Genomic DNA, 17,116 nt, shown 5'->3' with positions numbered 1-17,116 from the left:
TTCCACTTTCCTGCCCCGAAGTCTTTTCTTCATGGAAAACCCTGTTGCTGCTGCCGATGATATGATTTCTGCAGTCAAGTCGTGCTTTGAAAGACAGTCAGACGAATTCTACAAAACTAGCCTGCAGAAGACTATTGAGAGGCTGCAAAATTGGGTAATTTTGTCTGGTGACTAAGTTGAAAAGGATATTATGTGGTGTTTGTTTCAACCTTCTATCACAACTACTTTTGGGTGAATACAAATTTTCAAAATGTCTGTTACATGGGTTTCTGATTTTACATTTACTACTTAACTGTTTACAGTATGGCATTTGGTACAATGATATTATGGGATGCATTACAAGTTTATTCGCTTTTGCTCAGTTCTTCTTCTAGTCATGTAACTCCTGAAAAGCTGCTGTTGCCACCATCAATTTATTCCAACTGCATTGATCTTGTGCTCTATGAGAGGCATCATAAACTGTCATGCCTAGAAAGTCACTGATCCCATCCTTTCATCTAGTTGCAGGTCTTCTTCTGCTTCTCTTCCTGTGAATTTTTCTTTCCGTTGTATTCTTCAACAGAAAGTTATCCCTTCTTGCTTTGTGTCCAAAATATTTGTTTTCTTCTGTTGATGCTATGAAGAAGAATTTTAGGCCTGCCAATTTTATTCAATACCTGCTCATTTGTTCTTCAGTGAAGGTAAGAAAATATATGGTATTCTCCTGTAACACCATATTCAAACGTCTCAATTTTATTCCTGTCAATTCATTTCATATTCCATGCTTCACATCCAAATGGCAACTGGAAAAATGATCAAATTAATTAATGATTCTCAGTTCAGTCTTTAAAGGCAGGTCATGATCTCTCCATAATTTTTTCAGATCAGAAACCAATGTTTTAGCAATTGCCTATCTTCTCTTTGCATCATTTGAGCTGACCATTTTTATTTATTCTTAATCCTAAGTAATCAAATTCATCAATTTCTTCAATATCTTGCCCATTAACCTTCACTTTACTGGAACCGAGATTATCACCAATCACTTTTTGATTTTTTTTTTTTTTTTTTTTGATTTGGTAGTTGTTGGCGCATCGGCTTCTGTGGCCATATTGCACCTCCCAAGGTTTTTGCAGTACTTTGATCCAAGCCCGAGGCGGGAATCGAACCCGCGACCTTTGGGTTGCCGGGCAGGTACTTTACCCACTCGGCTAGCCCGGTCTCACCAATCACTAATTTTAGTTTTACTCACATTCAGAAACAATCCTTTTTTCTTATTTTTTCCCCCTAAACTCTCCTCAATTTCTTTCCGATGAACCTTGGAATTGCAGATTAGTGTAGTATCATCTGCATAACGAAGGTGGTTTAAATTCGTTCCTCAAATTTTGATGCCAGTGTCTAAACCTTCCAAAGCTTCACACATGACATCTTCAGCATAAAGGTTAAAAAGGTGAGGTGACAAAATGCAGCCCTGGTTCCTACAGTTTCTTCCTGTTCCTGGAATAGTAGCTTAATCAGCTGAAATATACGTGGATTGAGAATCCTATATTAATCATTGTTTCCCATCGTTTCTCGTGGTGAACACAATCAAATGCTTTTGAATAATCTATAGAACACAAAAGGACTGGAACTTCGAATTCTTTGCATTTTTTAACAATCAGATGTAAACTTAAGATCTAATCTCTGGTTCCTCTGTCCTTTCTAAAACCTGCTTGCTCTTCTGGAATTTCTTCAAGTTTTCTTCAAATTCTGTTTAGTATGATTTTAAGAATTTTACTAGCATGAGAAATTAGGCTAATAATCCTGTAATTTGAACAAATTTTCAGATCTTTTTTTGGTAAGGGAATGAAAATTGATTCCTTCCAGTCTGATGGCCACTGTCCCATTTCCTAAATCATTACAATTATTTTATGAAGAAACCCGGTGCCTTTACACCTGTAGTTTTAATCAATTCTGTGTGACTTGCCACACTTCAGTTCTCTGATGGCTTTTTTTCGACTTCTTCCTTCAGTGGAACTGGTTCGTGACCACACTCTTGAAAATGGGATGGCAGAGCATTAGTGTCAGCATGTGCCATGAAGAGATACTCACCATATTCTTTTCACCTTCCTTTAATTGTGTTCACCTCTTCTTTTAAACTTTCACCTTAGAGTCCTTAATTACATTAAGTTTTGGAAAGAACCTTTGTCTTAAGTGCTTAACAACATCATGCATCTTCTTAATGTTATTTTGTTTTGTTTGTTGTGGAATTCACTTTCTTTGTGCATTCAGTTGATATAATCCTGTTTGTCTTGGCTTAAGCAGCACTTGAAAATGTTGCTCAGTTTCTGATACTCTTCATTTCCCCGTACACTCTGGGCTTTTGCAGTTCTTCTCTGTTCAATAAGTTTGAAAGTGGCTTCTGTAATTCATGGCTTCCTAATCTTTTTCCTTTCTCTAATGTATCTATTTGCTGAATCCTTAATAATGCTTTTTGTATGTTTCCACATTTCTTCAGGCAGCGTTTCTTCATCCACTTTTAATAGAGTTTGTAAACGATTGCTTGTTTTAGTTATATAATTGTTGGGAATATTTTCTACAGTCATCTAGGGAATATCATATTCATGATCTTTTTCGGCTTCAGCTTGAGACGTGTGAAGCAGCTGATGATCACTGCCACAATCTCCACCAGGAAGTGTCTTTGCTGTGAGAACACTGGAATGCCATCTTTGCTATATAAGGATGTTGTTGTTATTTGGTTTTTAGGAGCATTAGCAACTAAGGCCATAATGCTCCGGGTATATTCGGTGGTCATTCCCTGACCTTTCCACATCCTCAGTATTTGGTGGCTCACAGGCTCGAACCCCAGTCTAATCAAGAAGCGTGCGCTACACACTGCTGCTCCTGCCCACCTGGCTATGGAGGCGCCATCTATAAAAGGATGTAATCAATTTTATTCCTTGTTTTATGATCAGGAAATTTCCATGTGTAGAATCTTCTCGGGTGGTGCTGAAAGCAAGTGTTACCTTTGACAAAACTGTTCATATGACAAGATTCAATTAATCTTTCTCCATGTTCATTTCTAGTGCCATAACCAAACCTTCCACATTCCAGGCTAGAGGAAACTCTTGCCTACTTATGCACCGAAGTAACTCTTGACCTGGTCCCAAAAAACATCCTTTTTTGGGAACAGGTCAAGAGCTGCTTGGAGGTTTTCATAATAAACATCCATATCTTCAACTGTGGCTGTTGATGTTGGTGCATATGTAATTAAAACAGTGATATTTACTGGTTGGCTCTGAAGTCTAACCGTCGTCATTCTACTATTAATATGATTGTATCCAACAAGACATCTTGAACTACCTTTATTCAATATAACAGCAACACCATGTTCTTTTACCTGGTCACTTTCAGAAAAAACAACCAAAGACCCAGTGTTGAAATAACCTTGTTCAGTCTACATGACTTCGGTTGCTCCTAAAATGCCAATTTTGTACCTATCCATTTCATTCATGACGACTTCCATCTTACCCTCTTTTAAACTATTTACATTCCATGTGGCCACATTTATCACCTTCTTTCATGGTCATGTGGCATGTTTGCTTGGTTAACTGATATAATTTTAATATATAGTGATACACAGATACTGCTGCTGTGGGTCATCATGGAATGAGAAAATACATGGGTTATGTTATAGTAAATAAGAGCAAGAACAGATGCATGTACACCAAAGGTAGGAGCATATTAAATAAATTTGAAGAATTTGAAGTGCTGGCCAAGTCATCAAAAGCAGACATTTTGGGGATATCAGAAACATGATGTCACTCAGATATAAGGAATGCAGAATTTAACTATGGGGATTACAATGTATACAGAAAGGACAGACAGGATGGGGGTGGGGTATGCTCTTAGTTAAGAAGTACATTAAATCTAAGGCAGTGCATAAAGTCGATATGGGGGGCCAGTACAATGCAGAGTCAGTTTGTTGTAGCATAAGCACTGGGAATACAGAAATGACAGTGGAAGTTTTTTATAGGCCAAATGACTGCACTGAATAGGGGAAAAAAAAAAAAAAAACTGTAGAGAGAAAGAGAGTGGACCAGTAAATTAGAATGTCTTACAATGGGTGATTTTATTTTTCCAGATATTGCTTGGAACTTGTGGGCTGGTAATTCACACACTACCAAGATTTTTTTGTAGATTTATTGGATGACTATTGCTATATCAGCATGGTAAAGAGAGCAATACTCTTGACTTGAAGAATCACAGTGTACTGATGTGGGATTTACTTAAAGATGTAACTACCATCAGGGGAGGTAAGTGTCTTTGTTTTCGAAAAGGAGACTGCAGTGATTTTAGTCAGTTTTTAAATTCTATACATTGGAACTAACTAATGTTACCAACAACAAATTGCAAATTGGAAGCATGCAGGGAAATAATCATCACAGAAGCTACTAGGCTTCTTATACCAACCAAGAAGTACAATTCAAGGCTTATACCTAAATAGATGTCAGATGAACTATTGAGAGGGGGCCCAGAATAAAAATGCATGGAATGTATATAAATTATCAGGTGATACAGAAGCCTATGGTAAATATAAACTAGTGTGAAATCAAGTCACAAAGGAGGTTAGGCAAGCCAAGGCAGACAATGAACAACTGTATACAGAAATATATTGGGCCAGTATATCAGAATGTCTTATAATGGACAATCTTAACTTTCCAGACATTGATAGAAATTTATGGGTTGGTCACCCACACACTAACTGGACTTTTGTGGATTTACTGGATGATGTTTCCTATGGCAGTATGTTACAAAAGAAATAAGAGAGAGCAATGACCTGAAAAATTGCTGTGTACTGATGTGGGATTTACCTAAAGATGTAACTTTTGCCACTAGGGCCTGTGGCAAAAAAGGCCAAGAAAATCAGGAAAAACTTCTTTACTTATATTAACAGTAGACAGAGGGGTAATGAATCACATTGGTCAAGCTGATGTCTATGGTTTAAATAGTGATGATCCTGTTCAGGTTGTTGACAGGCTGAATAGCTATTTTACATCTACACTCACAAATGAGGAATTCTTCAGGGAGGGAAGCCCAGAAGGATTATCAAACTATAGCAGGGAGCTAAATAATTTTGTGATAACTGAGAGGAAAGTGGAAGTTGCTGAATATTAAAAAGGCACCTGTGGTGGATGCAATTTATCCAATTATATTAAGAGGCAGCAAAAGGCGATAAAGAAACCAACCCTTATTCATAAATATGAGAGTATCTTAGGATTCGGAGGACGTCCCTGTGGACTGGAGATGTGCAAAGTTATCCGCAATTCACAGAGTGACATGAGTAATTAGAGACCTTTTAGCTTAATTTTAGTTAAAGGGAAAATAATGGAGTCACTAGTTAATGAAGTACTAGTGACTCCATCCAGACAGGAGTCCATTTATACTTCAGATACTCCATGAAGATGTGCAGTGACAAAGGAAATAGATGCAAAAAGTAATTTTCATCTCATACATTTGGATTTCAGGAAAGATTCTGATACGGTTACTAAAATCCATAAAAGACTGCTGTAAAAACTGCAGCAACAGTGTAGCATTAAGCATATGTTACTCCTATGGATAATTGGATTGTTTGAATGGTAGAAGACAGAGTGGTTTTGCTCTTCGTGGAATAATGTTATTAGTGGAGTTACAGAAGGCTCGATGCTGAGCCCATTGTTGTTTCCTGTTTTTATTGATGACATTGATGAAGGTATATCAGGCTTAATATCTAAGTTTGCAGATGACAAAAAATTTGGCAGGGTATTTAATAACAGTAATGAAGATATGTTGCTGCAAGAGGATCTAGAGAAATTAGAAAGATAGGCTGAGAAATGACAATTGAAGTTTAACATTTACAAATGCAAGGGTCTGCATATGGGTAGCACTAATTCCAGACGTGACCACCAAATACAGATGATGCGGAAAGGTCAGGAAATGACCACCGCATATCCCCGGAGCAATATGTCCTTAGTTGCTAATGCTCCTAAAAACCAAATAACAACAACTAATTCCAGTGCAGACAGGCTGCCAGGACAGCTCAGCTGGTTTTGTCAATGATATACAGGAGTTTTGCTAGACCTCATTTTAGGAAGGATGTATAGCTGCTGGAATGGGTACAGAGAAGGGAAATGAGATTAGTGAGGGTGACAAGATATAGTTGTACACGTTGGCACTAATGATATTAAGAGTAGGAGACCGGCGGAATTACTCAACAAGTACAGGTCACTGTTGAAAAAAAGCCGTGAAATAGGGTTGAATTTGAAAGTGTCTGCAATTCTGCCCAGACACGATAGGAGGGAGTACATGATGAGAGCCTTGTCGATCAATTCGGCCCTGGAAAGATTGTGCAAGGCTCAAGGGGTAGAATTTTTTTCAGCCTGGACTGTACTTGTTAACAGGAGAGATTGCTTCTACAGGGATGGGATACACTTAAATAGAAAGGGTGCAAGAATATTTGCTGATGCTATCGAGGCAGTGTTAGGTGGGTCGGAAAACTGCTAGTTTGGGGGGATACAAAGACTAATAGTTTAACAGTAACCGCAGGCAGAGGTGAAGGTGATTCTTGCACAACTTCTATTAGAATAAGAAGCGACCTGGAGCGAAGGGTGTTGGGGGTTTCAGGGACGGATGGCAGTCATCATGGAATAGTTGGGTATATGGGATGTGTTAGGGTAACAAGGAATAGGCATAGGAGCATGTATACCAATGCTAGAAGTATAGTAAATAAATTTGATGAATTTGAAGTGTTGGTCAAGACATCAAAGGCGGATATTGTTGGGATAGCAGAGACGTGGTGTCACAAAGATATAAGGAATGCAGAACTGGAATTTGGGGAGTACAATGTGTACAGAAAGGATAGACAGGACAGAAAGGGAGGGGGTGTTATGCTGTTAATTAAAAAAAACATAAAATCAAAGGAAGTACACCCAGTTAATATAGATGAACAGTGCTCTGTTGAGTCAGTTTGTTGTGAGATAAGCACTGCGAAAGGAAAAATAAGAGTAGGAGTGTGTTATAGGCCTAATGACTTGAATGAGTACAATGAACAATTGTACAGAGAAATAGAGTGGGCCAGTAAATCAGAATGTCTTATAATGGGGGATTTTAACTTCCCAGATATTGACTGGAACTTGTGGGTTGGTCACTCACACACTAGTCAGACTTTTGTGGATTTATTGGATGATTGTTTTCTGCAGCAGCATGTTCGAGAGGCAACCAGAGAAAGTAACACTCTTGATCTGGTTATCAGCAGTGATCATTCGTGTATTAAGAATTTGCACATAAAGGAACCACTAGGTGGCAGTGATCACAGTGTGCTGAAGTGGGATTTACTCAAAGAGGTAACTACCGTCAGGGGTAAAGGAAAGGGTTTTTGCTTCCGTAAAGGGGAGTACAGTGGTCTCAGACAGTTTTTAAATTCTGTACAGTGGGATCAACTGACGATGTTACAAACAGTAAATTCTAAGTGGGAAGCATTCAAAGAATAAATCGTGGAAGCTACTAGACTTTATATACCGATTAAGAAATATCGTTCAAGGTTTAGGCCTAAATGGTTTTCAAATGAACTAATGAGACTCGTGACAGAGAAGAAAAATGCATGGGATGCATATAAATTATCAGGTGACGCAGAAGCCTGTGGCAGATATAAGCTAGTCTGTAATCAGGTCAAAAAGGAGGTTCGTCAGGCGAAGGCGGATTACGAGAAATCTTTGGCAAAGGATGCTAAGAAAAACAGCAAGGATTTCTTTACTTATATAAACTCTAAAAGGAAGGGGCCGAATATGATTGGTCCACTTGACATCGATGGTTCGACTGTTGATGATCCTGCTCAGATAGCAAACAAACTGAATGAGTATTTTGCATCTACATTCACACGTGAGGAATTATTAAGGTTTGAAAATGGAAGAAGGTTATCAAATTGTAGCAGTGTGCTTAATGATTTTGTAATAACTGAGAGCAAAGTGGAGGAGAAATTGTTGAAGTTAAACATAAGAAAGGCACCTGGGGTGGATGGGATCTATCCAGTTATTTTAAAGGAGGCGGCAAAGCAACTTAGCAAACCCTTAGCCATAATTATGAGAGCATCCTTGGACTCAGGGGAGGTTCCCACGGATTGGAGATGTGCAAATGTGTCCCCAATTCACAAAGGTGGATCGAAGGGTGACACGAGTAATTACAGACCAGTTAGTCTAACTTCTGTTCCGGGTAAAATAATGGAGTCGCTGGTTAAAGATGCATTGCAGGATCATCTAGACAAGACTGCAGCAATAATTCAAACACAGCATGGGTTTGTTAAGGGAAAGTCTTGTCTGACAAATTTGATTGGTTATTATGATGTGGTCACAAAGGAACTGGATGCAAAAAATAATTTTGATATCATATACTTGGATTTCAGGAAAGCTTTTGACACTGTTGCGCATGGAAGACTACTGTACAAATTGGAGCAGAATGGTATTAAGGGTAAGTTGCTACAATGGATAAAAGGATGGTTAAGTGGGAGAAGACAGAGGGTGGTAATCAATGGGTGCTGCTCTTCGTGGACTAATGTTATTAATGGAGTCCCACAGGGTTTGGTGTTAGGTCCACTGTGTTTTGTATATTTATCAATGATATTGATGAAGGTATATCAGGCTTAATGTCGAAGTTTGCAGATGACACAAAGTTTGGCAGGGTTGTTAATGACAGTAATGGCAGTGTGCTACTGCAACAGGATCTAGATAATTTGGGCAGATGGGCTAAGAAGTGGCAACTGAAGTTCAACCTTGACAAATGCAAAGTACTGCATATGGGTAGAAGTAACCCCAGAGAAACGTACCAACTGTGTGGTACTACACTTAAGGTGGTAGAAAATGAAAAAGACCTGGGAGTAATTGTGCAGTCAGATATGAAGTTTTCTGAGCAGTGCAGACAGGCGGCTAGGGCGGGTCATGGGGTTTTGTCAATGATATATAGGAATTTTGCTAGCAGGGAAAAGGAGGTGATTGTCCCTCTGTATAAGGCAATGGTCAGGCCACGCCTTGAGTACTGCGTACAGGTCTGGAGGCCTCATTTTAGGAAGGATGTAGATTTGCTTGAGCGTGTACAGAGAAGAGCAACACGATTAGTGAGGGGAATGAAGGGATTCTCTTACCAAGAGAGGCTTAAGTTCTGCAAATTGCAGTGGCTGGAGACTAGGCACCTGCGCGGTGATCTGATTGAGGTCTATAAGGCCTTGAATGGGTTGAGCACGCTGAATTCTGATGGGATCCTTCCACTTGTTCAGATTACCAACCTACGGGGACATAAGTTCAAATTAAGAAAGGACAGATGTAGAATAGATGTGCGGAAATTTGCCTTTAGCCAGCGGGTGGTTAATTGCTGGAACAAACTTCCATCTGTCGTTGTGGAAGTTGATAGGTTAAATAAATTTAAGGAGGAACTGGACAGGCATTTGGAGGGAATGGTGTGATTTTTTTTTTTTTTGGCTGATGCTGCATAAGCTACTACACTTGCTTTCTTGCATCATGTGCCACTACTACTACTACTACAACGACCCCCCCCCCCCGTGTCCCCTCACTAATCTCATTGGGGCTGCTCTTACAAAGGAAGGCTTCAGTTCTGGAGACTAGGCACCGGTGAGGTGATGTGATTTGAATTGAATTGTTTAAGGCTTTGAATGGCTTGAGCAAACTCAATGTTCATGGACTTCTCCCCCTTTCTGAGACTAAGAAAATCGGGGGGGAGGTATAAATTCAAATCGAGTAAGGATAGTTGCAGAATAGATGCGCGGAAGTCTGCCTTCAGCCAATGGGTGATTGATTGCCGGAACAAGTTTCCATCCATTGTTGTGCAAGTATTGTGATAGATTAAATAAATTCAAAGAAGAACTAGACAGACTATTGTAGCGGATTTTTATTTTTTTTTTTGTTGTTGTTGTTGCTGTTGCTGCTGTATAAGCTTGCTTTCTTCAATCATTTTTCACTATTAATACTAATACTAATGCACAGAAAAATTAGACTCAACAAATATCTTCTGTTATGGAGAAAACTTATAGAATGAGTTACACGAAGCCATTAGAATTAAATGCTGGTAAAGAGAGATTTAGATGAACTTCAAATAATAAAGTGCATATTTCATGTTGTTGAAGAATCTCCTACCAAAAGTACCAGAATTCATTCACAAGTTCATATCGTTGTCTATAACAAGTGTATGGAGGGTGTAATGTTCTTTGATTATGCTGAAGTTATTTTATCGAGTTTAGTATTTTGCAGAAGGAAGAGAGGCAGTTTTTTTGAAGATTTTGCTTGCTGAATATTAATTCTTTAGTTTGCAAAAAAACAAAACATCATCTTTGCATGTGTGTGTGTCTACTAATAAAATTTTTTAGTAAAAAGTGTTTTCCCATAAAATTTTACCTTCAAGGTTTGTTATAATGGATCCAGAGCCAGGGACATCAGAATTGAAAATAAATGGGGATGGATAGTATGTTGAAGCTGATGACATTGCATCAGCTCTTTATAATATGTCATCTGATACTAAAATAGAATTCTATTTAAGTGATGTGGATTCTGAAACTCGTTCAAATGTATCCATTGATGTTAGAATGCTACAAACAAATAATGCTGTTACTTGGAATTATGCTTCTTCACAGATGAAAATCCATTTACTAAAAATGCATTACCGACTTGTTCCAGTATCCCAAGGCACAAATAAAGGATCCTCGCAAATGTAAGGAGCATCCATGGTGTTAATTTAGATTAAACAATAGTATATAATTTTGTTAGCACTAATTGCAAGTAGTTTAATGTAAATATCGGTTATTTTGTTATACTGAAACGAATTTCAACAAATAAAATAAATGATGATGAGACTCTGAAGTCTGTATAGGGCAAAATTCCAATAAACAGTGAAATAATTTTCGTATTCTTCTACAAAGTCTTTTATATTAAAAACTCTTCCCACAACAGATAATTCAGCAGTTCAGTGAAGGTATCCAATAATCAGAGTGCACAAGTACTTTAATGGAAGCATACACAATTCTTATTGAAAATGGGTCAATGTAATAAATTGTAATTACCTCCATAACCAGCCTCAGTAATACATTACAATCCTCTGAAAAGACTGTGCAAGATGGAAAATTCAGGCGAAAAGCCTGTGCAGCAGGTTCTTCTTTTTCTATTGCCCAACATGAATCTGAAACTCCTGCCTGATGAAAGCCATCTGATAAACCTATTTTAAAAAGTATACTTAATTTAAGCATCATTAATTCATTATATCTGCAGAAACTTAAAGAGCTCTGCAAGCTGTTTAAATTTCAACAAAAATTTCAGCTGAAATCAAACATATAGTACTTAGTGTTGTTTTCAAGGTTTATACATGATGCATGAAAATAATATGCAGAACTTAAGCCTTTCTTTAACATTAGTACAGGCATATGATGCAAGAAAGCAAGCTTATGCAGCATCAGCCAAAAAAAAATAAAGTAAAATAAATAAATAAAAAATAACCACTTCCACTTCACCCATCTGTTCGTTCGAAATACCTGTCCAGCCAAGGCTTAAACTTATTTAGGCTATCAACTTCCACAAGGGATGGAAGTCTGTTCCACCAACCAACTACCTGCTGGCTAAAGGCAAATTTCCGCACATCTGGAACAAGTACAGAGAAGGGCAACAAGATTAGTGAATGGAACAAAGGGTTGCTCTTACGAAGATAGGCTTAAGTTTTGCAAATTACAATGTCTGGAGACTAGGCACTGGCGAGGTGATCTGATAGATGTGTATAAAGCCTTGAATGGTTTGAGCATGCTCAATGCTGATGGGATTCTTCCTCTTGCTCAGAATAATCACCTGAGAGGGCAGTAAAATCAGATTGAAGAAAGACAGATGTAGGATAGATATTGGCCTTATACAAGGGAATAATCACCCCCTTATACCTGCTAGAAAAATTCGTGCATATCATTAACAAGACACCATGAGCTACTCTTGAAGCCCATCTGCACTGCTCAGAAAACTTCATATCTGCCTGGACAATTACCTCCAGGTCCGTTTCATTCTCTACCACTGTCAGTGTAGTACGACAGAGTTGATACGTTGCTCTGGGGTTGCTGTTTCCCATATGTAGTACTTTATATTTGCCAATGTTAAACTTCATTTGCCACCTCTCAGCCCATCTGCTCAACCTTTCCAGATCCTGTTGCAGCAGCATAGCATCAGTAGTGCCCTTAACAACCCTGCCAACCTTTGTATCTTCTGCAAACTTGGACATTAAGCTTGATATACCATCATCAATATCATTTATAAATACAGAAAACAATAATGGACCCAACATTGAATCCTGAGGGACTCCACTAATAACATTAGTCCATGATGAGCATTGTTGATTGATTACCACTCTCTGTCTTCTCCCCCTCAACCATCCCTTTATCCATAGCAGCAATTTGCCTCCAATGCCACACTGCTCCAATTTGTGCAGCAGTCTTCCATGTTTAACAGTATCAAAAGCCTTTCTAAGATCCAAATATATAATATCATAGTTATTCCCTGCATTCAGTTCTTTTCTGACTGCATCATAGTATCCAATCAAATTGGTCAGGCAAGACTTTCCCTTAACAAAACCATGCTGTGTCCGAGCTATAACTGAAGTCTTGTCTAGATGATCCTGCAGTGCTTCTTTAACCAGTGCCTCCATTAATTTTCCTGGAACAGAAGTTAAACTCACAGGTCTATGATTACTTGTAGTAGTAGTAGTGGCATGTGATGCATGAAAGCAAAATGTCAGCCTTTGATCCTCCTTTGAGTTAAACTTACAGGTATCGTCTGCAAGAGGATTGGTAAGAGGATCCATTCGTTTTCCCTCACCAATCTCGTTGGCCTTCTCTGTACTCGTTCTAGCAACTCTAACATCCTTCCTAGGGGATGTTAGCAACTCTAAAATCTACATTTTTCCTAAAATGAGGCCTCCAGACCTGTACATTAATCCCAGTAAAACATACCAGCTGTCAAGGCATGGCCTGACCACTGACTTATACAAATGGATAATGACCTTATTACTACTAGCAAAGTTTCTGTATATCATTGACAAATCCCATGACTTGCTCTGCAGCCTGTCTGCACTGTTCAGAAAACTTCATATCTGACTACACAATTACTTTAGGTCTTTTTCATTCCCTACTACCCTGAGTGTAGTACTGCACAGCTGGTATGTTTTACTGGGATTAATTCTACCCATATACAGTACTTTGCATTTGTTAAACTTCAGATTCCACTTCTCAGCCCATCTGCCCAGCTTTTCTAGATCCTGTTGCAGTAGCATATTGTCATTACTGTCACTAACAACCCTGCCAACCTTTGTATCATCTGCAAACCTGGACATCAATATCATTGATAAATATATGAAACAACAACAATGTGGGCCCATCAGCAAACCTTGGAGGACTCCACTAATAACATTAGTCCATGAAGAGCAGCATCTACTGATTACCACTCTCTGTCATTTCTCACCCTTTCATCCATTGTAGCAACTTGTCCTTAATGCCATACTGCTTCAATTTGTGCAACATTATCAAAAGCTTTCCTGAAATCCAAGTATATGATATCAAAATTACTTTTTGCATACAGTTACTTTGTGACCATATCATAGTATCCAATCAAATTGGTCAGACAAGACTTACCCTTAACAAACACATGCGGCGCCTCCGTAGCCAGGTGGGAAGGAGCATTAGTGCGTAGCACACGCTTCTTGATTAGACCGGGGTTCGAGCCCGTCACTACCAAATACGGAGAACGCGGAAAGGTCAGGGAATGACCATCACATATCCCGGAGCAATATGGCCTTAGTTGCTAATGCTCCTAAAAACCAAAACAACAACAAACCCATGCTGTGTCTGAATTATTACTACAGTACATATGTACCATTAACAAAATACTGCATGAAGAAGATGCTAAAATAGATGAATAGAGAGCTGACTGGTCTAATAGAACAGAAAAGGATAGCATGGGAAAGTTATAGTGATGAAAAGTATTGAAGCCCACAAGTGCTACAAATCAATCTGTAAACAGTATCACAAATAAGGTTGGGGAAACAAAGGCGGAGTATGAGAAATGCAAAGAAGGAATTGTCTTCTTTGTTGTGACTAATAAGGGAGGTAAATGCAGAGTATAAGGCCTTGAATGGTTTGAGCATGCTCAATGATGATGGGAATTTTCCTCTTGCTCAGATTACACACCTGAGGGGGCATAAATTCAAATTGAGAAAAGAAAGCATTTTGTGCATCTGTTGTGTTGTATTTTACAACAGATGCACAAAAATTTGCCTTTAGCCAGTGGGTGGTTGATTGCAGGAACAAACTTCCATCTGTCGTTGTGGAAGTTAATAGCTAAAATAAATTCAAGGAAGAACTGGACAAACTTTTAGAGCGAATGGCTTAAGTGAAGTGGATTTTTTTTTGTTGATTTTCATTTACCTATTTTTTTAGGGCAAGCACTCATTTCTTCAGTGACTGAAATTCTTCTTGAATTGCACCAAATTCAAATTTCAGATCGGTATACATTCCTTACAAGGGGTGAAAAGAAACGAATGTTCAGCAAAGCTTGACCTAACCAAACTCGAACTGCAAGCCACAGGCTATAGAATTAAAGAACTCATGATACACACCAGAAAAGCCTTCAGGCATTTCTGAATCACAATGTCTTTAGACATTGTACTTTAAGTGGATTTTGTAACAACCATTAATTATGTAATATTTGAACTTAAGAAAGATTACAAAATTTAAATTAACAAAGTATTATCAAAACGTATCAACTAGTTAAGCTAAAATTAAGCTACCAAAGTTACTGGAAGGAATTTAAATTAGCAGAACTAATTTAGAAAGTTAAGCATTAAATGTACAGAACATTATAGAAATAAAATTCAAAAAAAGCTAAAATAACATTCATTTAATTAGTGAAATAAGATTTAAAAATTACATATATACTAAATTGAAGCAATTTTAAACAAAAATTGTCTAGCAGACACCAAGTGTTAATTCCCTTTGGTTAGAATGCTGGAGCCACTAAAAATGTCTCTCTCGTCAACTGGATCTTGCAACTGTTCAATCTCCAGTAAAGATGGTTGGTGGGACTGACATGTAAGTTTGTGCCACTGCTGACTTGTACTTCTGTTGCTGGGCAAACTTTTTCGCTGAAGGGCCACATTAGGAATTCAAAAAGAAGGCGGGCCGCATGTAAAATACTATTTTTAGATATATATTATTTGTTATCATGAAGAAGAAATATAACATAAAAAAAAATTATTCTCTAACAACTAAGAATTTAATGAGATGAATGGAACTGTTTTACATCTTTAAAATTTTTTTTTAATTTCAAGTGTTAATTTTGTAGTTGAGATTCTTAAAACTGCTTGTAAATGTTCATCGCTGATGCTTGATCGTAAAGAATTTTTATTTAGATTCACGATGGAAAATGTTTGTTCACATATGTAGGTTGATCCAAAAATAACTAACATTTTTCGGGCAAAATCTTTAAGTTCGTCCAATTTGTCCGAATTAAGAGTATTGTAAAATTTACAGATTTCCTCACGATGGCGCAATTCCCTTAAATCGGTATCACACTGCAGATCTATAATCTGAAGCTGTAGTTCACTCGGTGCACTATCAATTTCTATGGAAAATGGGTCGCGCACTATTGCCAAACTTGTCTCAATTTTTTGGAAGTCACCAAATCTTCGTGAAAAGTCGTCATTCAAAGCGTCGATAATTTCACAATATTTCTCAAATTTATTTTCTGGAATCTTCAGCAACTTCATGATTGGAAAGTGGTCTAACTTGTTAATCAATAAATGTCGAAGGAACAACTGGAGTTTTAATTGAAATCCATTCAAACTTTTTTCCACATGATGGGCATATAAATTTTTCCCACGTAACACGGTGTTGAAAGTATTTAAGTGTGTCACGATGCCCAGGGTAAACGCAAAATCACAAATCCAGTTATTATCAGTTAATTCGGGAAAGTCCATAATATTTTTCAGTTTTAACAACAGAACGATGTCATCTTTAAGATCCCATACTAGCCGAAGAACTTTTCCTAAGCTAAGCCATTGAATTTGGCTATGATAAGGAATATCTGTGTACTCGGATTCAATATCTTGAAGAAAATTAACGAATTGTCTGTGTTTCAGGCCCCTCGATTGTATTAAATTTACTAGTTTAATAATACAAGATATGACATGTTCAACTTTTAACACATTTTTACATAATACTTGTCGATGTATAATACAATGAATTGTAATTAAATTATAATCCTGAATTTTCTTTAATGCTCCAACATTTTTACCTGTCAAACTTGGTGCTCCGTCAGTTGTTACGCTTACCACTTTGTTCCATTGTAAATTATATCTTGTTAAGCTTTTTCAACTTTTTTAAAATATATCAGCTCCCACTGTTTGGTCTTTAGGAGATTCCATTGAAAAAGCTCTTCAATAATTTCAAAATTAGAGGTACATCCACGTATGAAAATTAATAACTGCGCAGTATTCTTTTGGTCGTTACTTTCGTTGAGAGCTATCGAGTACCATGTTATGGATTCTAATACTGATAATTGCTCATTCAAATTTGTATCGATACATTCAATTCTTCTTACTACGGTTCGCCGAGATAAACTTATATTCTCAAATTTGTGTTTAATGTCAGGACATATAATTCCACAAGCTTCAGTCATATATTCTTTAATATAGTCTCCATCAGAAAAAAGCTTGTTTCTTTTTGCAATTATATGAGAAATAACAAAATTTGCCTCTACAGTAGCTTCTTGTTCCTTAGTTACCCACGTAAACATATTTTGTTGCCTAGATAAATTTTGAATCAATCCATCAGCAGTTTTCTTTCTCGCTTCCGGAGTTAAATTGACACCATATTCGGAATGTTTAGTAGTGAAATGTCTTGTAATATTGTACTCTTTCAACGCTGAGACACTCTCCCGGCAGATGAGACAAATAGTCTCGTTATTTATGTTAGCAAAAAAATATTTTGTGTTCCGCTCTTCATTGAAGACACGATGCTCTTGTTGAATTTTTCATTTTTTATTCATTTTTAAAAGGGCATAAATATTATTTTTTATCGCTACTGGCACCAAGATGATAACCG

General features: G+C 37.5%; 1 protein-coding gene across 1 annotated transcript in view; it reads right to left on the bottom strand.

The window, feature by feature from the left end:
* LOC150089578 (DNA (cytosine-5)-methyltransferase PliMCI-like) overlaps positions 1–17,116 on the bottom strand; it is a 596,839-nt gene that overhangs the window by 75,915 nt on the left and 503,808 nt on the right. Inside the window, exon 27 of the mRNA XM_090368675.1 lies at positions 11,054–11,205. Within this exon, the coding sequence (XP_090224801.1) occupies positions 11,054–11,205 (152 nt within the window). The remainder of the gene's footprint in view (positions 1–11,053; positions 11,206–17,116) is intronic.

Source organism: Mastigoproctus giganteus, chromosome 2, assembly GCF_048544385.1.
Source record: "Mastigoproctus giganteus isolate SK-2022 chromosome 2, ASM4854438v1, whole genome shotgun sequence".
NCBI classification, from domain to species: domain Eukaryota; kingdom Metazoa; phylum Arthropoda; class Arachnida; order Uropygi; family Thelyphonidae; genus Mastigoproctus; species Mastigoproctus giganteus.
Note: the sequence above shows the minus strand (reverse complement) of the source record. Positions and strands in the feature narration are given on the sequence as shown.